Raw genomic sequence first — 25,740 nt, 5'->3', positions numbered from 1 at the left:
GCTCACACTGGTGTCAGAGCTGTCAGGTTCTATTATCTTTTATGTGAACTTAATGAACACCCACCAGATAAACTCAAGCCGGTATTCTCCCAGGCCTCGCTATAAAGATCAGAACCAAGTTTGTTGTGGTCTTTTGTCTTTCATATAATCCATGTTGTGCTGGGTATTGTAGACAGAGGCAATTAAGTTTAGCCTGCCTTATATATTTATTTACCTTAGGGCCCTGTAGGGTGTCATTCTAATGGAGAAAATGCAATACCGTCATTATTTATTAAAAAGAAAACTGTATCTTAAGTCATCTTAGTTGGGGCCTGGGGTTATGATTAAAAAGTGCCCCTTGGATGCCCCTATTACATGAAGTGTTGAAGAAAATATTACTCTCCATGGTGCCTTTAAAATGGAGCAAATGCTTGGGGGTTATGATAGATTTAAAAAATTATAAAATGTCCAATGGAGGACAGGTAATATCGCCATACAGGCTGCCACATATGCCACACTAGTGCCCTTGTTAGTTTGTTGGCCCCTGCTCCTCAGACAGCCTGAGTCCACCACTGTCACAGAATTAAACAAAACAACAAATTTTTTCTGTTTTGTTTTACTTTTTTTTCCCCGTTTATTCTATTTTTTATTTAAGCTCATTGAGAGTAAGAATAGTGCTGTTTCGTAGCTTTGTAGTTTTTAATTTTAATTCTATTTATTGTTTTATTGTCCTATGAATTGTTTTTTTGTTTGTTTTAGTGCAACCTGAATCTATAGACTGATATATTTAGGTTTTTGATTAACTGTTATTTTATACCTAACCATGTCCATTTGGGGGCAGCAATAATATTGAGAGGGATCTAATCTCCTTCAAATAAAAAAGCAGAGAAAGAAGCGGAAGAATGCAACCTTCAGGTGCACCTTGTAAGAAATAATTAAGATAAGGAAATACTCCACATACTGTGTAAACAGACTATTGAGATCTATATCACCCCTACCTTACTTCCCATAGGAGCATCCTTTGTGCATCTGTTCCCTTCATTTATACGTTTGACAGTAAAAAAAAAAAAAAAAATCCCATCTGTCGTTGGTTTCCACAAATGTGCCTTGAATTGCAATTTTCCCGGTGGTCCCTGAAGGCAGCCGGAGGAAGGAACCCTGGCAACGCTGTCACAAAGCTAGCTAACGTTATCCATGTACTGTTAAGCCCCCTGAATGCATCAGCTTTAACAAGATGCACTTAAATGTTAATCTTGGCTGTTTACCAATTGATCTTTACATTGTATATTCCTTAAAAGCGTGTTAACAAATTTACAATGGAATTTTTTAACGAGCCGAGCTAGCCTAGCTAGCAGACGTTTTCTCCGTCGTAGCCACAATCAGTCGAGCAGCTAACCAGAACGAGTTGTTGTTAGCTTAGGCTCGGTGAATATGGCGATTGTGTCTGGCTCCTGTGCCAGGGTAAACGGGTCTAGAAATGGGCCGTCTGTGTCTGCTACACCTTCTGGATCTGTTGGACAATCTCAGCCCATGATAGCGGTGTGGGAATGGCAGGATGATCTGGGGTACTGGCGGCCTTACAGCGGCCAAGTGAGCGCCTACATTGAGCGATGTCTGGCACCGCGGGGCCAGAGAGGAGGAGGACCCGGCTCGACGAGCATCTGCCTCGGACAATCAGACCCCAGCTTGTCGCCTTATCTCATTGACATACCGAGCTTAAAACAGTTTCGGCAGGACACAGGTGAGTTTATGTCAAACGACTTTCACGTAGCATTACAGTTGTAGGTATTTGTTTAAATGTTGTTACTTGATACCGTAGAGTTAAAGGGCCAGGCTAACGTTAGCTACTTAGCTTAGCTGACATGATCGCTGTTGTTTTGATTAGTGTTTACATAGCCGATAGCGAAGTTTAGCTAAGTAAAGTTGCCCAGGATGCAGTCGGAACATTTGGAGGACTCTTTTAAATGTTTGAATGTGTTAGCTAACTTGTCAATCTAGCCTTGTTTTAACCCGTCAAATTGTTGACTGTAACATTAGCATGCTGTTTTGCCTCTGGGAGCTCAGCTGATTTGTGTTTACTACTTTGCATGAAGGGCAACAGAGCTCGTAACTAGTCAATGACAAATAATTTGTAAACATGTAGCAGTCGCAGTGCTGTTCCAAACAATGTGAAGTAATTTCTCTCAAACAAATCCTTAAAACCTCACAGTTAGTGTAATAACTCAACTGACATTAGGGATTAATCTTGGATTATCATGTTTGCAGTATTTACACCCTCATAAAAGGGATTTAAATTGTTTGTACTGTGCAGTTTTCTCTTACAATGTCTCACTTTGGGATTTTGGCTGAAAATGCACACATATTTTGACATTAAAGTAAGAATAACGTAGCATTAATTTACTGTCAATATTAAAAAATTATGTTTCCTATTTCCAGGTAAGACACGGTCAGTACGTCGGTCCCTGTTCGCTCAGTCATCTGGCCTGGGCAGTGGTGTTTATTGGGAATGGGCCAACGATGAAGGAGGATGGACTCCATATGAGACTCGAACCTCTATCCTTCTGGAGCACAGCTACCAGGCCCGCCAAGGCACGGCAGACCTGGGCCCGCATGGATACAATTACATAGTGGATCTCACATCTCTGGCCCAAGTTAACAAGTCCTCGGGTTTCAGACGGCAGGTCCGACGCCAGTGTAACCTCCCCTACCCGCTGGCCTCCTCTGGCCCCCCAGCAATCCCCTCAGGCCCTGCCTGCTCCTGCCAGCAGTGTTTGAGCCACAGCAGCACAGGACCCATGCCCAGCCGCTCACGGCACTCCTTTTCATCAGGCAGTCTGAATCGGCCCAGCCTGCAAGGGACGGGAAGGGCTGTAGCAGCTCACCCCACTTCTGTCTACTCTCCTTACCCAAGGAGACCCCTCTCTGTTGGGGGGATGTCCTGGGGCAGCCCCTGGCCTCCCCCGCCCTCTGGTAGTCAACTGCCTCCACCGCTTCTGAGCAGCTCGAGCAGTGCCAACGGATTAAGGTTGGTATCTGTATGTGTGTCTAATTGTTTGGTTAGACAGGTGAGAGTAAAGCAACAGCAGTTGGGTGTTCCTGTAGCTCATCCTACATTTACATGCTCCTCATATGGTCCCAATTCCAGCTGCTACATGTCTGTTAAAACAAGTGTTTGTCAGTGTAAATAAACAAGCTATTTCACCCTTCATTCAAACTAATAACAAGCTTTAAGCTATAATGTGTCTCCTAGTTGTCGTTTCCAACTGAAAAGGCCTTCACAGTCAAAAACTTGTTTTCCGTTAAGTCACACACCACATGAGTGCAGGATCAGTTATCTGTCCCAGGATGCGTATCATGAGGGCCCCTCTCCACCCTTCCCTTCCTCCTGTTCTCCTTTCTCCTTCCTGTCTGTCTCCACTTTGACCCATCCTGTAAAACTGGACTGACAAAAAAAATAATCTGTAGATTCAGTCCTGCAGTGGTATGTTTGTTTTGGATCAGGTCCTGTGACTTTAGTCCGTGTCATCCCCAGCCTTCCTTCTCGTCTTTCCCTAACAGCACAGAAAACTGCTCTCTAAGAAGAATTGCTTACCTAAGTGGTATAATAATGAATATGCAGTTCACTAGCTGTTTCTCTGGGCTCTAATTTTCTTCCACATTAAGTTTAATTTAGTGTTTTCCCAGCCACCGGAATAAATAATAAGACGTGAAAGGCTGGATGTCCTCTGCCTACTGTAGCAAACACTGCTGTCTGCATGAATATGAACTCATCCTCTTTATTGTAATTGCACACAGTTCTGAATTATTATTCTGGACAGTGTATTTTTTTTAGAATAGATGACCATTATGTTGTTTAATAGAGCACTTCTACCTATTTTGAATTTGCATAATTATTTGTTTTGACCATGTGGAATGGAAGTGTATTATTAATGCTGCTGCATGGTTATTAACACTCACAAACCTGTCAGGGGGGAAATGTTGCTATTCTTACTCATAACAGAGATCTTTTATTGTTTTTCTCACACTCATTTGGTTCCTTTAGCCCGTACAGTGCACTATTACATTATAAATATGCAACACAGCTTCCCTTTTACTGTCGGTTAGCCAATGACCACCACACCTCATATTATCAGTGACACACTTCCTCCTGTTGTGTCACTATATCCTCTTATTAGGCTGCAAAGCAATCTATGAGGGAAAAACACCAGTGATTTTTATGTTATTTGAATGTTGTTTCACATGTTTGTACTTTTACTTTTTATCATCTTTTGTGTTTTCCTGACTATCAGTAACAATATTGTTGCTAAAACTCCTCGACAAACATGTATTTAAGTTGTAATTTGTGAGATAAAACTGCCAAACATTTTCTGCTTTTCTCAGTTTTAAACACATTTTTTTTTTCCCACACTAAATTTTGTTAAAGACATCCGTTTTATATATTCAACTTTGAATAATCAAAATTGATTTGTTTAATTCATTATTCAAACAAAGATTGATTGGTTTTAGGGTCTTAAATGTGGGCATTTGCGGCTTTTCTTTGACATTTATGACAGAAAATGAAGAGTCTGGCTTTGGACGGATGGTTTAACAGAAAAGAAGTAGGCTCTAGGAAAATGTGTATAAAAACACACACGTATATATACATGTATTAATGGCTAAATTGCAAGTAAACTCCCCAACACTGTCCAACTTGCAGAAAATACATTTGTTTGCTTGCAACGTTTCGGTGCTCGACCGGTGCTTGAACTTTTTTGTTCAATGTAAGGAAATAAAAAGTATTAGCCTAATTATGCCTAATTATGATGTTGAAGAAACATTTTCACGTCTGCTGTCGTGTATTTTCTGCAGGTTGGACGGTGTGCGGGAGTTTATTTGTAATTATGACAGATTTCTTAATCTCTTACGCACCTGTTTTTCTCTCTACAATGTATAGATTAAACTCCTGAAAAGAATCTGCAAATAAATCGAAAATTATCTGTATCTGTAGTTGCCGACCCGAACTGGATTTGGCATAGAGCTTCATCAGACTCCAGTAGTGACAATTGCTAATTTCTCATTTGCGCTGTAAACAGATTTCTTGGGCTCATATTCTTCAGTTTAATGAGTGTTGCTTTCTCATTGCACTATCAATCTGAAGTTTGATAGTCCCTCTAGTCATTTAACGGCCAATCAGAAGCTGCTCTGATCCTAAGTGAAGATAAATCAAAGTTTGCGGTTAATTCACAGGCAGGTTTTATTTACTTTAAAGCTCCTAATTCTGTGAAGTGGAACGCAAACTGACAGAGTTCTTTGTTTTTGTTTTTCCTGCTTGATTCTTTGTTGCTGTTTTTACTGACTGACCGTCCTTGTTTCCTGTCCTGCAGTGTTCCTTCCATCTCTGTGCAGCTGAATGGATCCACCAGTGTGAGCTCCGCCCTGGCAGGTAAACGGGTCACTAACCATCCATCCTGTCTGACCTCTACTCACTATTTTCTGCAGCACACTTTTGAAATGTTTGCAGGTTTTATTCAGTATGTGTTTTTCATGTGCCTTTTCCCTTTGCATTTGTCTTGTGAGTGTCAGTCTGGTTAGGAACATCTTGCCACAACAAGCTGGAAGACGGAGGTTTAAAAATAAAAGAGAACACATCTCAACTGTCAAGCAAACTTGAAAAGAGTCAGGGTAAAATTATGTCTCCTTTCAGTAAGAAAGGGCTCCATTCAAGGAAGAACAAAAGTGTCAGGATACATGAAAGCAGCCCCCACACAGTTCTGATGTTATTTTCCTTGTGCTGCACAAAGCATTCGGCCCTCAATGTAAAAGCATATTAACTTCAGCTTTCAGTTTGGACCCAGTAAGACAGCTGTTGTCCCACAGCTCCACCCAGCACTGGTTATTATATAATGGCTCAAGAATAGACAACATAATAGATGGAACTAGTGCGGAGAATGCTATCTAATGCATTACACCTCTTTCAGGAGAATACTTTTATTGGGATTATTTGCATCTCTGGCAAATAATATGAATGAAATTGTAAAAATGTATCACTGATAGCCAGTAGGTTTTTGCACAGCATGAAGTTGAAACTGTGTGAGGTTTTACAGTACAATAACTGTCTCAGAAACACCAAAGTATCAAGTTGTACAGTAACACATAAATACACTACATATTGTTACATTGAACCTTACAGGAATGAAAATGTCAATGATTAAACAAGTGCTTTATTATGATTTTAATAAATATTGTGTCCAAATACAGAAGAATAGCAGCATTTTTAATAACCCCCATACAGAAGTTTTAATTCCTGTAAATAAGCAACCAATCACGTATCAGCAGGCTGCAGCGTCGCGACAACGATTGAGCTTCTCATTAATCTCTATAATCAGACATCTGCAGCAAGTTCAGTTAACAATCCGTTCTAGATCTAAAATTCATCTTGAGATTAATTCCCTTGACGCTGTGACACGAAAGCCGTTTGGCGTTCAGATTTCCCGACTTCCTCGAATGCATCATAAATGATTGATCTGACTGTCTGTTCAACAAACGAGCATTTTAAAAGTTGTTTTCTTCTCGTCTAGAGGACAGACCTGACAAAGCTTCATTTTGACGTTTTACAAATCTGCATCATGATGTTGAAATTTCAGTAAAGGTCAGACCTGTTAATTAAAGTCAATCACACGGTTTCTTTCTCTGAAAACAATGTAGCACGCGGAAAAGGAAGATTTGACTGGAAGATGTTTATCGCTAACCGTTGGCTACACACCCGGCATGTTCACCGTTGTCCCCAGAGGCTATATTGTTGTCAGACTAAAGCCGATGGCGTCTGAGATTGGAATAATATGTATGTCAGCTGAATCAAAATTGATAGGATGATTTTTTTCGTGCTTCTTGTGCCTTAAAGATTCATTCTGTGTTGCTTTCATAAGGCCGTCTTCTATCCTCACGCTTGTTTGCTGTAGCATCATCCTGCACCTCTTTACTGATATCTAAACTCTTCTTAAAAGAAAAATCACTCAGCAGAACACAAAATCTTATCAGTAGAGGCTATTAATAATGCATAACCTGCCCATTGTGCCCGGCTCTCCAGTGTCAACATACCGCAAAATCATTTCTGTCATCTCATCCTGTTTAAACAGATAATCGGATCGGACAAAAAACCTCAGTCTTATTCAGAAGAGCAATTTCAAGAGCTAACATGGTAATTCCAAATATGCATATTTATGAAATATGTCCATATCAGTAGTTCTCCATTATGTGAGCTCAACATGATGAGCGGCTTCCTGGAACGGGAACTGATAAGAAAAAGAAAAGAAGAGAAAAACAGTTATCTAAAGTTAACCATGATAATACCCTTTTTTAAAATGTAGTGCAATGAGAATAGATGTTTCTTGGTGCACAAAGCACTCACATGATGGTCACCTGATTATGTCAAAGTCTTACTAACACTAAGTAGAGCTTGTTCTCTGTATAACTTCTGACTTATTTGATGCTGCAGGTGTACAAAGTTTAGAGCTATAACGTTTGATTATTTGTCAGGTGTTAAAGTAATTAGCAACAGTTCTGATAAAGGATTAATCTGTTTGATTCATTAGTTTAAGAAAATTAATTCTAGTTGATTCCAACTTCTTTTCGCTCCTTAAAAAAGTATTAAGTTGATTAAGAAATAATCCGACATTAAAGTATCTAATATTAAAAATGATTGCTTACAGGAACTTTATAATCGACCTTTACATGTAATAGAATTTTCCCTTTTAATTGCACATGATCACGTAGTTACTGCATTGATTTCTCCTGACATGGTGTCACTCAAAGACCAGTTTAAAGCTATACCTCTCAGCAAGTCGTAAAGCAAGCACATTTGCAAATGTCATATAATTGCAAAATTGACATTCAAAGTGAGCGCTCAACCTGTGTTTTTCTTCCAGCACACTTCTCTAATTATAAGTCCGTTTCTTGGCTGTGATAAGCCGACTGAATCAATAGAGCCAGTGTGGAGGAAGCTGGTGGAGCAGAACCTCATTAGCGAGAAGCGCCGCACCATGACTTTGGAGAATCATTTAAAGTGGAAGGTCACTCATGTGGTGTCTTCTTCAAATGTTTTAATGATCATTAGTCAATAATGAACATTAGCAGGAACCCGCTCTCTATCTTACGCACGCTGTTTATATTTCCTTTTCGGTATTAAACACATCATTAAACACTCCTGCTTCCATTAGTGTTGGAGGACGATTTAACACATATTTAGCTTTTCAAAGGTGGCCTTTTTTTCAGCTTGTGCTTTGGTTAGGTTTGTCTTAAACGGGTGTAGACCAACGTTATTTAAAGGTGACTGAATCAGACAAAATAAAGTGACAGAAAGGGAATCTGTTTACATGAATGTTGCACTTCTTGGGCTGTCACTGAGTTTTGCCTTTCATTTTTAAAGCGGAAAATATGGCAGCTACTCTGGGAACGTTGTCAGGCTTCAGTAGTAAACTTCAATTCTCACCTGACCAATGATCCTATATAATAATAATAACAATAATAATAATAGGATAATAATGATCATTAATAACAATAATAGGTACTCAAAGGCACTTTACATGATAAAAAACAATAACAAAGACGGTATAAACAAATAGGCATAGAAACTTAATAGGCCATATAAACTAATAGGCCATAGTTAAAGGTGGTGTTGTCTCTAATTTTGTGTCGTCCCTGTTTACATACATGAGGGGGCCAGAGTATTAGAAACACCTCTGAATATAATGCAGCTCAGTACAGCCCCACCACCATTTATGACCTTGACACTGAAATGTCATTGATTTAACACCTCTATGACAGCTTAGAAAAAAGTGTGTTGATCTGAGGTGTTGGGGGAGAGAGTTCCAGAGGGAGGGGGCAGCAATGAGGAAGGGTCTGTCCTCCCAAGTGTGGTATGTAAATTTACTTTAACAGCAGCAAGAAGTGAAAATTAAGGAATACAAGCCCAAACAATAATAACAATAAAACTTTAGTTTTATATTACCTTCTATGCGAGCATTGCAGCTCAAAGTGATCTACAGTAAGGACATTTCCTGCAGCGAGTGCTACACAAGAGACTAAATGGACTAAGCATAAAAACAGGGCTAGATGGCCATAATAACAATAAGAAGAAATCTATAATAACAGTTAGAAAAAGCGATGTGTAACATAAGATGAAAAATAAGACCCACTGAGTAACAGCAAAGAATTAGAACAAGTAGAATTTGGAAAATCAAGTTGATGCAGCATTTTCAAAGAAGTGCAGCGGTGCAATTTAAAGTTAAATTACAAGGTTGGAAAACTTTTGATGGCGATACATTTTTAATTTGTACACGTGTATTCAATTAGCTGTTTTGCTAGCTGAGAAGCTGCTGGTCATACCAGCCGAAGAAAGGCTGTAGCAGCAGAGCCCAGAGTGTCTCTATCTGTGTGCTTCATTGCTTAGTAGTTCAACTTTTCTCTTTAAAACAACTTAGAGAAGAAGCAAAGTGATGGTTAAGATTCTTAATGTTAGACCAAACCTAGTCTGCATTGATGAAGGGATTGTGGTTGTCATCAGTCCCTCATAGTTTGTTGAGTGATTGCTCTGTCTTCCAGCTTCTGGGCACCATCAGTTTTCCGATGACATTTTCCAGAACTTCAGGATAACGTGTGGTTAACTCCTGAGAATTATGCGAGTCCTGATTGCAAAAACACCGATTAATCAAAAAGAGAGGACAGAAAACTTGTGGAAGACAAATAAACAGAGTTTGTAGTTTAAACACGATCAGGATGGTTTTGTTTTGAAAGTACCTGATGCTGTGTCTGCCTCCAATGTTGTGTGTTTGTATGAACGAATGAGGGACACAGTGGAAACATCAGTTGCTGCTACATTTCTCATACCTTTGATTTGTTCCTTTCTGCTCCTGCATCTCTCCACTTGCTCTCAACTCTCACCTGCCCCACTCTGCCCCGCCCCCCGTCCCATCCCGCCTCAACCCCCACCCCCACCCAACCCCTACCCCCCTGCTCCAGGCATGGCCTCCATTTTGATGTCAGCAGTGGGACTCGGCGTGCACTTCACCTCTGCCCCCCTCCCTCAGCAACAGCAGCAGCTTCAGCTTCAGCATCAGCAACAGCAACCTGCTCCTTTCTCTCTTCCTCCTCCTCTCCTCCCCCCAGCCAGCAGGCCCAGCAAGCCCCCCAGCAGCAGCAGCAGCAGCAGCAGTTCAGTTAGGAGAGCAAAGAGGCAGCACAGGAGAGGTAGCTACCACGCCACCGGCCCTTCATCCACCTTTTTTTTTTTCTCCTCCATCGATCTCTTATGGTCCATTTCCACAGGCTTGAGGAACATTTCATCCTGCATCCGCTCACTGTCATTTGTCCTCATGTGTTTGTAGGGTTTGTTCACCCTTCTCCATACGTCTTGCAAATATACAACCTTTTAAAATCCCTGTCTGATTCTGCTATCACTGACTTCTCCGCTGCTACTTTCCTCCAACTCTTATTCCAGTTGTTCTCCTCAGTTCCAGCTGCTTACCCACCACGTCATGCTTCTACTCCTCCGTTTTTTTTCAGCTCTAAAAGATTTGCATTTGCAATCGTCCAACTTTTCCCAGACAGTTTTAACAGAAAAAAGTAGACCGACGTCTGCAAACTGTGAAGCCGTGCAAACCCTGCCTTAAGCTGTGTAAATGTAGCGTAAGAAAAAAGAAAACAACTTTCATATTTAACAGGATTTACTTGAAATCTAACCACACGTCTGTGTGCAGATGGGTAAGAAACTAAAGGAAAAACCTGAAAAGATGCAGGAGCTCACTGCTGAGTCTGAAACATATACTGTATGCTGCTGTATGACCAGAAAATGACTGTAATTCACACTTGATTTGTTATGTCAGTAAACATGTTCCTATTGAGTTTATGGTCTCTATTGTTAGTTTCAAGTCTTCTTCAATACAGCAAAAGGTTGATATTGTAAATTATGATCCCATTTAAAGTTAAATAGAAGATCAAGCAGGGGATGCTGTAAGGCAAGGCTACCTTAGATTTCTACCATGTAGATCCGTCAACCATTATACCATTATAGAGACAGAGCAATGTGTATCCACCAATGACTGTATATGTAGACGGACGACGCGTCTCCATCTGCTGTCATTGTACGAAATTGATGCCAAAATAGCCCCTCTGATAGGCGCTGCCATCTTGCGATGGTGACATCATTTGGAGCCAGAGTTGTGCAGTAGAGATCGGCGGGTGGAGCCACCGTTGCCGTTTCCGCTAACCAAAACACACACTTAACTTACCGAAAACAACAGCCAAGATCCCGCACGTCTGCATGTTTAACAGCAGAACAGCTTCTTATGTGGGTCTGAGGCAGACGTTCACAGTGATTGTTTTAGTTACGTCTCCTCTCACCGTTCCTCCTCCACTCTGCTAATCCAGAACAGATCGGCAGCCGGAGACGGATTTGTCAACAGAGCTGTCAATCATCATTTTTACAGCTCAAATAACGACTTACAACTAAACTTGGAAAAGTTTAATATGAACACTTGGATGTAAATCAGCATGATAATAACTAGCTATAATGACAGAAACCATGTTTATTTGGCATGTATTTAGATTTTATAGTTTGATTCATGTCCCATCTGTTAACATGGAGGAGGCGGGCTTTATGACCTATACTGCAGCTAGTCAGCAGGGGTGATGGAGAGGGTTTGGCTTCACTTTTAGGGAGCTGTCATGTCATCCATCTTTTTATAGAGTCAATGTGCATCCGCCCTCTCGTTCAAACACGGTCCCTTCTGGCCCCTGATAAAACCAAGATGTCCCTCAAGTTGCTCTGGAGGTTTAGAGTGGCGCAACACCTCCCTGAGAGACTATGTTGGTTTTTACTTCCATTTGACACCTCTGTGTACATCAACACATCAGGGTCTGGATGGTTATTCACTTTCTTCTTATGGTGCAGAAGACATAACTGAGCTGCAGACTGTCTCATGTTGCAGGGGCCACTGCTGCAGCAAAGAGCTTGTACTGATTTTAAGTCATTTTTCAAGAAGTTTTATTACTAGACGTATTATACATTATACTCACTGTCAAACTTATATAAAACAGGATATATTAATAGATAAGTTAGTACTATTGGCCAGAAAGAAGGAAAACAAAAACGCAGTATTTGTTGTGTTTTAAACTTTCAAAGTTTCATTTCATTGCTTCCATTTGTTTCTTCATAATGATATTTCCTCCGCTCTCATTGCCTGTCACTTTAAATGTAAATACCAACATTTTCCATCAACAGGAAACAGGAGAATATAAGTACCCTCATAACCTTTCAGGATCTCAAATTAGATAAAGCTGTCTTGTTGTGTAGCTTTTGAATTTTGCTTCCTAAACAGTCTTGACACTCACATGTTTGTGTTTATGAGAAGATATGGTAGAGATGTGTATTAAATGTCTGTCTCCATCCCTCATGCTGCTCATCACATTATACTGTTTCTTTCATTGTCATGAATCAAACTGTCTGTGGCTTAATGAGTCTGCATGTTCGGCCTTCTGTGCAGTCAGAGGGGCTTTTCTTAATTCAAGCAGCAACCTGGACTCGTTTATTTTCTATGTAGAAGAGACAGAACATAGAGAAAGCTACGTCTTATGTGGATAAAGTTTGAAATGTTCAAAGTGAAGAAAATAGTTTCATCACCACCTCCTGTCTCCTGTACTTCCTGTTTCAGAGTCTGTCCTGCTTCAGCTCATTTATCATTCTGTTTTCTTTTTTTGTCCCTCTTTCAGCCTCCGCTCAGAGACCTGAGGAGGTAATTCAGCGGTACATGGAGGTAGTGGCCGGAGTACCTGATGAGGTAAATGTTTCAGGATCAGGGTGTTTTTTTTTCTTTTCTCCCACACGTCACTGGCATTTACAAAAAAGATGTGTTTTTTGTCTTTTAAACTTACAAACTGTCAGTTTTTTGAAGAGAGAAATTTCAACACAGCATTTTAAATGTTGTTGATTGGTAAGCTGATTTGTGTGACACTAATCAGACATTCCCTGTCTCCCCCTTCAGGACTGCATTATCTGCATGGATCAACTGTCCAATCCGTCCGGCTACGAGACAGGGTCCTCAGAGGAGGGGGGCCAGAGCGGCCTGCCAGACACTGTGGGGAAATTCATCAAGTGTGGACACACCCTGCATATGCTCTGCATGCTGGCCATGTACAACAACGGGACAAAGGTACAGCACTGCTGCACTGCATGCAAACTATGTTTTGTTATTATGAGCACAAATAGTTGGCAAAGTCACATTGTGATGTCATGCTGTCGTATGTATTGATTGATCTGTAAAGTCTGCATTGACATTCCTCGTGACGGTCACATGGCTCAGAAGTTAAAGATAAAGTAGGTAAGTTAGAAGTTGTAGTGACGTACTCTTATTCCCTTTTTGCAGACAGTAAGATGAGAACATTATTTTCATGTTTGTGCAGAGCGATTAGCTTACTTGAGTAAAATGCCAATTAAAAGGCCAATTTTCGACCTCCTATCATGTTATTATGGGGAGCTAATGCCATTATGGTAGGAAAAAAATGCATTTTCACTCTGTGCCTTTGGAGGACGCTATCCGCTTCTCTTGCTAAACTACACTTCCTCAATCTAGGACGCCCGCCTCCGATGTCATGTCTCGTTCAAAATCGTCAGGTTTGAAATGTAGACTGCAGACCTGAAGTTTTTTTAGACAAGCCCCCGGTATATTCTCTTTGTATTTTAGAATCTGTCCCGCTCTGAGCCATTGCCTGCAGCGAAAGCGGTAGTATTTCACTCCAGGGTCTCTCCCTGGGCCGTTCCTTTCAGAGAGAGGGCCGCAATGCACGCTGGGTGTTGTAGGAATGTAGAATGGGGGAAACCAGGAGCCGTTTGTACAACTTTCTCCACAACTATGACGCCATTTTCAAATAGTATTGCTTCTATCAGTTACAGAGAACACCAGCTTTCACAGTGGCTCTTTCCAGGGGAGAACGGCTCCTTTAAAGAAAGGAAATGAAATACAAACAACTTTATTGATTCCATTTGGGGTAATGGTGACATATAAACAACAAGTAAATGATACAGAAGAGCATGAATGAAAAAGAGATGTAAAGCCCCTTTCTTAAAAACACTACAGAGGTCTCTTGTGATGGTAAAACATTGGACCAAGACAGCGTCATGCATCTGAAATGATATTCTAATATAAATGTAAATGAGCTAAACCATTTAAAAACAGTTGTAGGGTCCCCTTAAATTTGGTTCAATGGACTACTTTTCTTGTCAGGTTATGTGCTCTCACATTTATTGATCTGTATTGTGGAGGAATTTATGTCAGATGAAGGGTACAAACTAAATACACAGTAACTATCAGATGCCATATGCACAAGCGTCAGTGACGTCCTGGCAGATGGGACCAGAGGTTTAGTGACTCGCTGAGGGAGGGGATCACCAAACAAAAGTCTCTCTGGTGGATCGATGAATATTTGATCAGCACTTACCTGGTTTGTATCGATCGGCCCTGTTTTAAAGGCTCTCTGGTTGTTCTTTCTCCTCAGGACGGCAGCCTGCAGTGCCCCTCGTGTAAGACAATCTACGGAGAGAAGACCGGCACGCAGCCCAAAGGCAAGATGGAAATTTACAGCATCGCCCAGTCGCTGCCGGGCCACCCAGACTGTGGAACCATCCAGATTATCTACAGCATACCGCCTGGCATACAGGTACGTCTGCACACATAGGGGTCCCGCTCTGTCCAGTATGTGAAAAATAAAACAAGAAATTCATAATAGAGCCCAGTGGGAAGATCCATCCTGTGACAAATGTAGAATTTATTTTAAATGTAGCTCGTAAATTTAGCTTGCTAGAATCTTTTATTTTGCAGGAATCAATTATTTTTTAGTGGGCCTGAAAGACATGTGCATAACATACCTTTTTACACAAACCAGAATTTCTCCTTTAGATGATTTATTATGTTTTCATGGAGATTAAAATGATTAAAGTATCTGATATACAAGGAAAGACTGCAGGTTATTGCATGACCAAACATTTTAATTATTATTTAATTTTTTTTTTTCAGAATGTATATTGTTAAACTTTTCTTTCATTTAGTGACATATTTTTTACATTTTTTTTTTACACATTTATTTGACACACCAGATTTCGCTCTCCTCCCAACAGGAGGAAAAACCAGGCTAGTGGTTAGATTTTAAATGTTTTTTTGTTCTTCTTGATAAAAAGATAAAAAGTGTTTGCCATTTTATTTTGGAGGGTCTGAAGATAATGTATTGACATCTTCAGATATTCTTTTTGAATGGAGAGAGTAGCCGCTCCTAAAGAGAGTTGCATTACGGATTATTTGGAGCTTAATGTTCAGTCCAGTCTTTGTTGTCCTGCATGGACAAACTGGCTTTTGCAGCAAGGCAAAGACAAACAAAACAACATGGGATAAAATCAACACAATCAACAGATAAAAAAGGGAAAAGTGTCACTTATTAAAATAATTAAATATGGTGCAAGGCCAGCCAGTTTCCTTAAGTCCATTTAAAGTCTCTTAAAATGAGCCAGTCCTAACAGTGTCCAGATTAACCTACAGGAGTTTCCAAAGGCTCATGTTGTATTTAGCTGAGTTGAAAGTGAGTTGAAATCTTCTAAACTCTTAGAGAAACCAAACAAGGTACCAGATCATTCATCAAGCTGCCAAGAATTCCCAGTGTTACTGATGTCATGATGAAGAAAAACACGTGTTCTGACCAATCATCTACCTTTGAAGTTTTAAATGGCGACGCTCAGCTTAAAATAATGATCTGGAAGATTTTCATTTAAATAAATGTCTGTTAAGTCTCTATCTATCGCCGAATGAGGTAACACAATGGTGATTGAGCCTATGCCCCACTGATGAATGCATTTGCATTATTACAGACTGGGTGTCCGACATTTGCAGAAAAAATGGTCGTCTGGTTAAATTAGGAAGTGTGGTCCCGCAATTACCGTTTACCGCCATAGGTGCCGCCAAAGACAACAAAACTGAAACCTTCGAGATTAGACCTTTAACTCAGGCATTGACTTGAGGAAAAACTGCAGTCTGGATTTCAGCTTGTTCAGTGTTACTAAAATGTGTAACTGACTGATGTTTGTACTCTGCTGCCCCGTTGTCCAGAGTTCACGCTGACCACTTTATTTTAACAGTCTGTTGGGAAAACGTTTAATTTCTTTCTGTGTCCTTTCTGTAACCAAGAGCCGCATGTATCACTGATTGAAAGGAACAATAACTAAGATCAGATTTTTATCGACCTGTTTGTCCACTCTTAATCCAATACACAGTTATTATAAGCTTTTTTTTTTTTGTTCCTACTTTCTATGTTTCCATTCATCAGTGAGTTTTTGTCTTCCTCCACCAGGGCCCGGAGCATCCCAACCCTGGACAGCCGTACACGTGCAGAGGCTTCCCTCGCTTCTGTTTCCTACCAGACAACGACAAGGGTAGGAAGGTAAGAAAGAAACGCATTTCACACGAACAGCTGGGACTTAATCTGCGCAGAACGTTGTAATTCACATAAAGTAATGTCCAACAATACAAAATAAAGATGCATATGAAGCAACTACCGATGCAACGTGACACTATTTGATTCAACGAAATCTAATTCAGTGTTTTATGATGCGATTTGACTCACCATCCAGGGGACAGATTAAGAACTATTAGAGTTCACGCTTTCTGTTTAGTATTTCCTCTTTACAGCTCAGCCCTGACGGTTTCTAAACGCTTCACCCAAACACAGACTCAAATAAATCACAAGTTCAGTCACATAATTTACCAGAGGAGCAGAGCTGTTGAGGCCACACAGCTGAGTATCATCGACACAAGACTCTGCATGAAGCTCCATCAGGACCGCGGTGCTTCATTGTGATTAAATTAACAATACTTTGGGCTCATTATAAAGTTGTGTTGTTTCCATGGTGAGTTAGTGGCTCATTTCCTGCTCGCTGGCATCTGCAGCTGCACACTTTAGCTTCTATAAATAATCTCTGATGTAATCCACTAATGGAAAATTGGATCAAATTATTCCAGCTGTACTTTTTCTCAGCTGCTCCTCAGACTTCAAGCACACAGTCTCTGGTGTGTCGGCTCCCTGCAGAACACGATGGACGTATCTGAGACTGTCCCACAGAGCACAGAGCCTTTCATTAGTTCAATCAGAGAAGTGTTTTTAGGATACACAGTTAATTTCCATCAGTTAGGTGGCCTATTTTCTTTCATCGACAGAAGGTACACAGTCCCCTTTAAGCTTAATTGTTTGTAGACTTCGATGAGTTCGATGTGTGTTTGTCTAGGCACATTAATCTGACTTCATCAGAGGGGAGAAGTCCTCCACCTCCAAAGAGCCCTCTGTGGCATATGTCCCTTGTGACTCTGTGTCGCTCTCCTTTTTTATCTGGCCAGGGGAGGGGGGACGTCACTGAGCTGCTTTTATAGCTCATACAGAGTCATCAGAATTCATTTCAGTCTGTTTCATAACCAGTGAAAAACGCCTCACAGGAGCATTAACAAATATCTAACTGAATTTTTCCCCCCTCTTATAAATTATACATAATTTAGTTTTCAGCTTTTAGTAGTGTTTTTTTACTTTCTTTTGAATCGGCAAAGTTCAGTCATTAAACTAAAGTACAGTTAAGTACTATAATCAAAAGCCCATTTGATTATAGTGCTGGATAAAAGTCTTTTCATGCAATTGAAGCTCAGCTACTTTTAGCAGCAACATGTGTACTTGAGAGAAATCAAGTGTGTTAGAGCCTCATGTGGACAAAATCAAGTCTGAACAAAGTCCTCTTTATTTTTAAGTGCACATGTATGTTAGAGCTGCAGCTAATGATGATGATGATGACTATACTGATCTTGTATAGTATAGAAAAAAAAAAACGCCCTATACACTGCCTGTTGGCGCCAGTGTCTGGCTGCACTTGAAGCTGTTTGTTGGCTCTTACTGACTTCGTTCCCTCCTGTCTTGATCGTTGCTTGTGTTGTATTAACTCTCAGATGTACGTCGCTTTGGACAAAAGTGTCTGCTAAATTAAATTCTAACATTAAAACATTGTAAATATTGTTTTCTTTATAACTTGTGATTTTATCCAGTGTCAAAAAATAGTGAAAGTGCAGTTTTCCCGAGCCCAAGATAATGTCTTTAAGTGCTTGTTCTGTGCGACCAGCGCCATTAACCCCCAAATATTTTCAGTTTACTGACATTGGAGTAGTTGAGCGCTGTGGGAGACGGCTGCCTCTCCAGTAGCTCTTCTTTACTTGTATATTTTCTAAGAGTGTATATTTTATATATTTTGTTATCTAATTTTGTACTTTTTATATATATATATATATATCGATAGATATATATATTTTGATCTTTATTTTTTTTACCCTCTGTGTGCTGATTCTTTCCTATTGTATTGTACTGTATAAGCTGCTGGAGACTGAATTTCCCAGAGGGAGTCATCCCAAAGGGATCAATAAAGTTGAGTCTAAGTCTAAGTCTATATAAGACCAAAAAAACCAGCAAATTCTCTCACATGAGAAGCTGAGACTGGATGTATATTTAGATTTATTGCTTTATTGAAAAAGTGACTGACAGCTTAGCTAAACAGGTCATCTTTTATTGTTTGGGCTCTAAAGTAAATGCATAAACCCTCTGTAGGACCTTGTTGTTGAGGAGTAGACCTCCCTAATGTTCCCTCCTCGTCTCTCTGTTGAACAGGTGCTTGAGCTGCTGAAGGTGGCGTGGATGCGGCGCCTCATCTTCACCGTGGGAACGTCCAGCACCACCGGCGAGCCCGACACGGTGGTCTGGAACGGCATCCACCACAAAACGGAGATGATGTCCAACCTGTCGGGCCACGGCTACCCCGACCCAAACTACCTGGACAATGTTCTGTCTGAGCTGGCCTCTCAGGGCGTGACGGAGGACTGCCTCAAAGCTCCCGGCGGCGGCATTGGCGGCGTTGGCGGCAGCAGCTAGGTTACAGCTGCTCAGAGCTTTACACACTTCCTCTCACTGCTGAGTTAACCCTTCAGACTCCACCTCTGCGGCCCAGTGGACCACCTGTAACCTCCGTCTGTTGTTCAGTTAATGTCCACATCTTTCTGAAACGTGAGCTGCATAAGAAGCTTCTCTGGAAGAACGCTCCACTACATTCCTGCTCATCATAAATCCAGGAGACAGAGAAAAGTATGGCTCCTCTTGACTGTGAGCCTCCGCTATCACACCTCCACACACGGGAGATTTTGTGTTTTTGTTGCTGTTTTCATCGAGAGCCTCGTCTGTATCCCCTCGTCTGGTGTCCATGAGAATGGCAGCTTTCATCGGGGATAAAAATCTCATTAAGCACTTTAGTTGTGACAGTGCATTTAGCTGACATGGTGTTTGATTTCCTGGTAAAAGGGCAGTTAACTTGTTTTTAAAATTGGGAAGTTATGCAATTAAAGTGAAAATGTTTGTGTTTAGCACAAAGACACTGAAACTACTAGTAGCAAAGTGAGTATATATTAGCCGACTTCATGAAAAGGGGCAATACTTAACTGATGTAAATAAATTAAAAATGATGAAAAAATGTAAAAAAAACAGGTTGTGTCCACAAGGAGAATAAAGTTGTGTATTTTTTAACATTTAACACCACTTCTAATTTGACTATATTTTATTCCCTGAGCTAATTAACGTCTGATGCACTCACATTTTAATTTCTTATGTATTGAACTTGCAGTTCCTTCTGCAGGCATCGGTTTTGTCACTTAATATGTTATAGTTTGTGATTCCATGTATGTGAGAGGGGACAAGGTTGTCGTATATATCTTGACGACCTCGATTCTTTTGTCAACAGATGGGAAGTATCGCAGAGATGGAAAAAAAAAAGAAGAAGCTCTTGTTAAGAACATTTTACAGTGTGACAATCAAGGTCATCAAACTCGTCTTGATTAAACAAGACACGAGAAGCGGCGGAGAGCGTGTCGATGTTCCTGCCGGCTACAAACTCACCTCCTGTATCCACATGCATTATTCTGCTCACAGTACTGCAGTACAGTCCTGAACTGAGTCTGACATGTATACAAGCAAAACTGGAAAAAAAACGTCTGCAATAAAGAAATAAGGCAAATGAATCCTGACTCCATCTCTGGCTTTTGTTTTATCTGATGGATGCTGTGTGTAAATGGTAAAATGGTAAATGGACTGTACTTATAAAGTGCTTTTTTAGTCTTTGCGACCACTCAAAGCTGATGGCAGAGGCTGCTACGTAAAGTGCCCAACTGTCAATCAGATATCACATTCATACCTGTTGGCTATGCCACTGGGAGCAATTTGGGGTTCAGTGTCTTGCCCAAGGACACTTCGACATGTAGCCTGAGGTAGCTGGGGATCGAACCTCCGACCTTCCGATAGAAAGACGACCTACTCTACCACTGAGCCACAGCCGCGTAAATAAATATATATTTTTCACAGAGTTTCCTTTAGGACAAAATTTTAACAAGTTTCCCAGTGATGGACACCGTGGAAAGACATTTAAACGGGGCCAGAGCTCAGAATGTTGTGATGCTTTTATTGTGAAAGGCTCAAACCCTGGATAATTAATCACTCAGATAGAAAATAGATAGATAGATAGATCTACACAGATAGATAGATAAATATAGCTACATAGATCTACATAGATAGCTAGATGGCTAGATCTACATACAGTAGATCTACATAGACAGATAAATCTACATAGATGATAGAGCTACATAGATAACTAGATGGATAGATCTACATACAGTAGATCTACATAGACAGATAAATCTACATAGATGATAGAGCTACATAGATAACTAGATGGATAGATCTACATACAGTAGATCTACATAGACAGATAAATCTACATAGATGATAGAGCTACATAGATTATAGATAGATCTAGATAGATAGATATCAGAACATATCTGAAAAGTAAACCTACTCAAGTAAATCTTAAATATGAAACAAACATATAACTTAAATGTAAACAAACATTACAGCGAGGTAGAGGTGTAAATGTACCATACAGTCTTCACAGTTGTTGTTACGGCTGTATGTGCTCCCTGTTCTGTTTGTCCCTTCTCCCCTTCTGTTCTCAACTCTGCAGGTGAACCTTATTGCAAATGAAGTGCACCTGGCCTTGGATCAGTACCCTATTTAAGACACCAGCACTGACAGCAAGAGAGGCTTCTGGAGTGGGGACTGCTGTCAGACTGGGATTCTGTGTTGTGTTCTAGTTGCTTTTTAGTTGACTCAGTTAATGAGTTGGTTGTTTAATTGTCATTTAATAAATCCCCTCTATTTGAGTCTCTGAAGGTGTTCACATGGTTATATTTGGGTCAATTGTGGATAGTTGTTAGCCCCATAGGGCCACCTTAGGGTGGCGCGTAACAGTTTTAAATGTGTCATTACAGTGTACAGAGATGTCAATGTGCAAATACACTGATAAAGTAGTTCAAGATGAATCGTGCAAAGTTTAGCAGTAAAAAGAATCATGAGCAAATTTTAGTAGGAGCATAAAGTGAGTAAAGTATAACTTCTATTAACTAAACTTAACTGTTTAACAAATTAGAGACACACAGGCCAACTGATCTTCAAGCATGTATACATTTCTGCATCCTGTTTTTCTCAAGCAGCAACTCCTGGGATGAAAAATGAAGCCAACGCAAACTGCAGTTCCTGAAGTGGCCACTTGAGGCGGGCTCCAAAAGAGAGTCAATCCCCATTTCACGCCATGCCATAAAGGCCATCATTCAACATGTTTACAGCCTGGCACAGGTTTGGTCTCTATAGCTCATTTCCATATTCATGACAACTTAACAGATGTTGAATTTTTGTGTGAGAATAAATTACCTTATGGCTCAAGGTTGTGCATAATCAAAGGCAGGGAAGCTTGGAGTGACAGGTGGGTAGCCACTAGCTCTAAGCGTCATCTCAACTGTGAGTCATTGAACTTAACCTCCTGGCTGTGTTGGTACATTTTGGAGAATTTTAAATGCAAACTTCACACATCACAGCTTTCTGAACAGTTAATTGTGCTTACACATCTTCCAGGAAGTCAGTGCCCCATTTTTTTGGTGAGTTATATTCTGGTATTAATTAGTAGTTATAGTTGTCTGAGAGTTCACCAAGTCGAGCTTGTAAACTTAACTTAGCTTAGGCAGTCATCTAATTAGCCAGCTAATGACTTAGCCTTTTGGCATACAGTAGCTGCATAACTTTAATAACTTAGCATTTTCCAAACTGTCACTCATCTCCAGCTCCGACCGCTTCAGAATGATTTCATCAGGTTTTACCAATGCTCCCCTTGTTGGAAGGTTATATCCAGTGATGCTGCACGGATGTTTTTGACCAGGATCATGGGAAGAGTGTGAATCAGTTATGATCCTTGAATGCAGCGGGGAATATTGTAGTGTGTAAACCCTGGGGTGCACCTGCTCCTCTTTATGACCTTCTTATTGCTTGGCTGTTGTATGACCATTTAGAGGTGATCAGAGCTAATGGCTGCCCGTAGCTTTATAGATTAACCATCATCCTGCTGAGAGTTCCCTCCTCGTGTCCCGACCTCCAGAGAAATAAAAACAACCTCACATTTGAGACAATCTTGTGTAAGAAAATCTGCAATAACATGGAAGATAAAACAAGAACAGTGAGTGTTTTGGGACTAACTTTGAGTGTGCTTTCTTCAGCTTGAAGTGCCTTGAAGTTGTGATCTTGTTTTTAACCTTCAGACACAATGAACCAAAATAGAAGATAAATAGAAAATAGAAATGAATAACCCAAAAGATGTGCGAGTAAAGTAAAATAACAGCAAATTCCAAAAACTTCCAAAGTTTGGAGTCCAAACAAAATGGGAGAGGACCCACATGCAGACGAAAATAAGTTTAATAAACAAAGTTTAGTTGTAATCCAGGCAAACGAGATCCAACATAAGGTTCAGCCAAAAAAAACACAACAAGAAACGGAGAAAACCACGTCTTTCTGACTTTTGATAGTTTGTTAAATAAAGCTTATCTTATCTTAAAATAGGCTTACAGGCCACTGTAAGACACACAAATACAGGCTGTAGCTCGGCTTTTTTACTTATTAGATTTAATGGCCCATCTGGTTTCCAGGCAACGTGCGATGCCATGATCGGGTGTCCCACTCCTAATTTTTTGCAGTTCTCAAACCCTCGCACACTGCACGCCTGACGCCATTAAAGTTTGTGTTCAGTGCTTAGGCTTTAGGGTGGAGATTGGGATTGGGCCAAAGAATAAATACACAGGGTAGATGAGGCTAATCAGACACAGGTGGGACAATCGGGGGGCAGGTGAAAACAATAAGGGCAGGGCACATAATCAGACAATCAGGAAAACACACAAAGGCAGGAAGTGGAACATCACAAGAGACAAGGTGGCAAAGTAAAACAGGAAATGATCTTAACAACGAAATACAAATGAAATACATAACTAAACAAGACTGAATCATGACAAAACGCAGAATAAATCAAATACAAAACTTAACAACAACAACCCATGACACAAACATGTAAGTTTTTGTGGTGTTTGTAAATTGCAAATTGTTCCTGTAGCCAGTAAGTATACAATATTTTCAATTAAAACTTTATTACAGACTCAAGGTCCAGATGGAGAGACAAGACAATACACAGAATAAATGGTTTAAAATGTAAATTATATACAAAAATTAAGATCTTATATGGAGGCATCTGTACCAGTGTCTCCAGAGCTGGGATTGGTACCATGTAGAACTACATCTGATGTATGTACTGCATGGCCTGAAGTTAATTGTATTTGTTTACATATAAATAAGGTATAATTTTAACTCCAATGTATGCATAATAAAGAATATATTGCATTGTTTCCTGCTGTTGAATATTTCTTAATGACATAAGTATTTAAGACAAAGGGTGCAACAATCAAAGTTAAAATCTGGGGAAAAACAGCCTTTAATAATATTTATTTAAAGTGCATCACTCATCAGGACTGTTCCAAAAACCCAACTGTCATTACATTATATTCAGATATTGCTAAAGCATCATTGTTGCACTGTAACCTCTTCTTTGAAACAATCAAAATATTTCCTGTCAATGAACAACATTTATTGCCGGACTTTAAAGTCTGACTGAGAAATGTGTTTTCAAGGCCTTTAAGGTAAACTATTTATGCATGCCCTCAGTGACTTCTCAGCAGCTCAGCTGCTTGCAGACTGCGGGGCTTGAACCCAGAGCTTCCTGCTGAATAAATGTCTCTTATTCAAATATTTATTTGCAGAACAAATGTTAAGAGGAAAACATGACCGCACTGCAGGGAATTTCACTTTATCTCTGCAGTAATGGACTCTTACGCGTGCAGGTTCAAGGTTCCTGAGCTGGCTGGGAAGGCAGGTCAGTCTGAGGATGAACGGCAGACGTGAAAAACCAGACAGAGTGAGAATCAGTGTTTTGTTCACGTCTCTGACTTCAGGGAGGACAATGTGTTGATTTAGCTCCACTGCATATGGATAAAAGTATGCTACATTTCTTTGGAGTTAAATATGCACACAAATATTCCCTTCATCAATCCACAATTGACCATTCTGAACCTTAACTCAGTACCTAATGAAGCACAGCCGATGTGACGGGACAGGCTTTGCACAAGTGGATTTTGTTATTGCCTCTGCAGATGCTCTCAAGCTGTCTGGTTGGATGTGGACTGTCCATTGAAAGCCATTTTTAGGTTTCTCCAGAGATATTTGATTGGGTTCATGTCCAAGCTCTGGCTGGGCCACTCAAGGACACTCACAGAGTTGTCCCTAAGCGGCTCTTGCATTGTCTTGGCTGTGTGCCTGTGCCACTTGTCCTGTTGGAGGGAGAACCTTTAGCCAAGTCTGAAGTCCTGAATTTTCCAAACCAGGTTTTTAATTTAGGATATCTCTCTTCTTTGCATTATGCAGCTTTTCATTTTCCCAGAACATGACTTTAGTAAAGTGTTTAGCTTTTTAAAAGAATATGACTCTCACTGACCAGTACCCTGAAAAACATCACACACAGTGTGTTGCTGCCACAACCGTGCTTCACCGTTGGGATGTTGCTGCACAGGTGATAACAGTGTCTGGTTTCCTCCTGATATGACGCTTGGAACAGAGGCCAAATCTTGTGTCTCAGTCAGAACAAATTTTTCTATGGCTTTCCCCAGATATGTGCGTGGACACAATCCAGTCTCTGAGCTCTGCAGGCAGCTCCTTCAATTTCATGACTTGGGAATGTCAGCTGTGGGACCTTTTATAAAGACAGGTGTGTGCCTTCCACAATTAAGACCAGTCAGTTCAAGTGAGTACAGGTGTGTTCTAATCAATGTGTGGAAACATCTCAGAGATGATTAAAATAAATGGGAGGCAGCCGAGCTAAACTACAAGGCTGGGTTGCACCAACAAGGATTAATTTAATCTGAAATTAGTTCTCATCAGAGTTTAGCAAAACTAGGTTTAAAATGAGTTAATACAGATGTAAAATTAAGCAGTAAATCCAAGTTTAATCAGTATGGAGATGCTTGCTTACCCAAATGAAAATAGATACATACATAAAAAGGTTATTTCCTCAATCCACTTCAAAAAAGCAGCTGTTTTAAAAGTTAAACCTCCTCAAGTGTAGGTTTGAAGCTGATACTGGATCACATTTTAAATTGGAGTTTAAAGGTTTGGTGCAACAGAAGTAAATTGAATCTGGGTTTAGTGTAAAAACTAAACTGAGGTTTAAAGAGCGGTTTAAATTTAATCTTTCTTCATTTG

The 25,740-nt window shown here is 40.3% G+C and overlaps 1 protein-coding gene across 2 annotated transcripts; it reads left to right on the top strand.

The window, feature by feature from the left end:
- The first annotated feature begins 1,135 nt into the window (after positions 1-1,135).
- dtx2 (deltex 2, E3 ubiquitin ligase) lies at positions 1,136-20,071 on the top strand. Of its 2 annotated transcripts, XM_069670102.1 has the most exons (9): positions 1,136-1,720; positions 2,416-3,004; positions 5,343-5,401; positions 9,976-10,203; positions 12,724-12,791; positions 12,996-13,163; positions 14,506-14,667; positions 16,345-16,434; positions 18,688-20,071. In XM_069670102.1, the coding sequence occupies exons 1-9, from the start codon at positions 1,411-1,413 to the stop codon at positions 18,946-18,948; spliced, it is 1,935 nt and encodes a 644-aa protein (XP_069526203.1). In that variant the 5' UTR covers positions 1,136-1,410; the 3' UTR covers positions 18,949-20,071. The 2 variants fall into 2 exon arrangements, with proteins under 2 accessions (XP_069526203.1, XP_069526211.1); XM_069670110.1 differs by lacking the exon at positions 9,976-10,203.
- The last annotated feature ends 5,669 nt before the right edge of the window (positions 20,072-25,740 follow it).

Source organism: Semicossyphus pulcher, unplaced genomic scaffold (assembly GCF_022749685.1).
Source record: "Semicossyphus pulcher isolate SPU_LCO1_2020_fin unplaced genomic scaffold, fSemPul1.0.p SCAF_10, whole genome shotgun sequence".
Lineage (NCBI taxonomy): Eukaryota > Metazoa > Chordata > Actinopteri > Labriformes > Labridae > Semicossyphus > Semicossyphus pulcher.
This window is presented reverse-complemented; position numbering and strand designations above follow the sequence as displayed.

What these genes read in the sequence shown, in the direction of transcription:
- dtx2 (XM_069670102.1), top strand. Translation starts at nt 1,411, where the DNA reads ATGGCGATTGTGTCTGGCTCCTGTGCCAGGGTAAACGGGTCTAGAAAT. An exon ending in ACAGTTTCGGCAGGACACAG is followed by an intron (nt 1,721 to 2,415) that starts GTGAGTTTATGT and finishes TCCTATTTCCAG; the next exon opens with GTAAGACACGGTCAGTACGT. An exon ending in AGCAGTGCCAACGGATTAAG is followed by an intron (nt 3,005 to 5,342) that starts GTTGGTATCTGT and finishes CCTGTCCTGCAG; the next exon opens with TGTTCCTTCCATCTCTGTGC.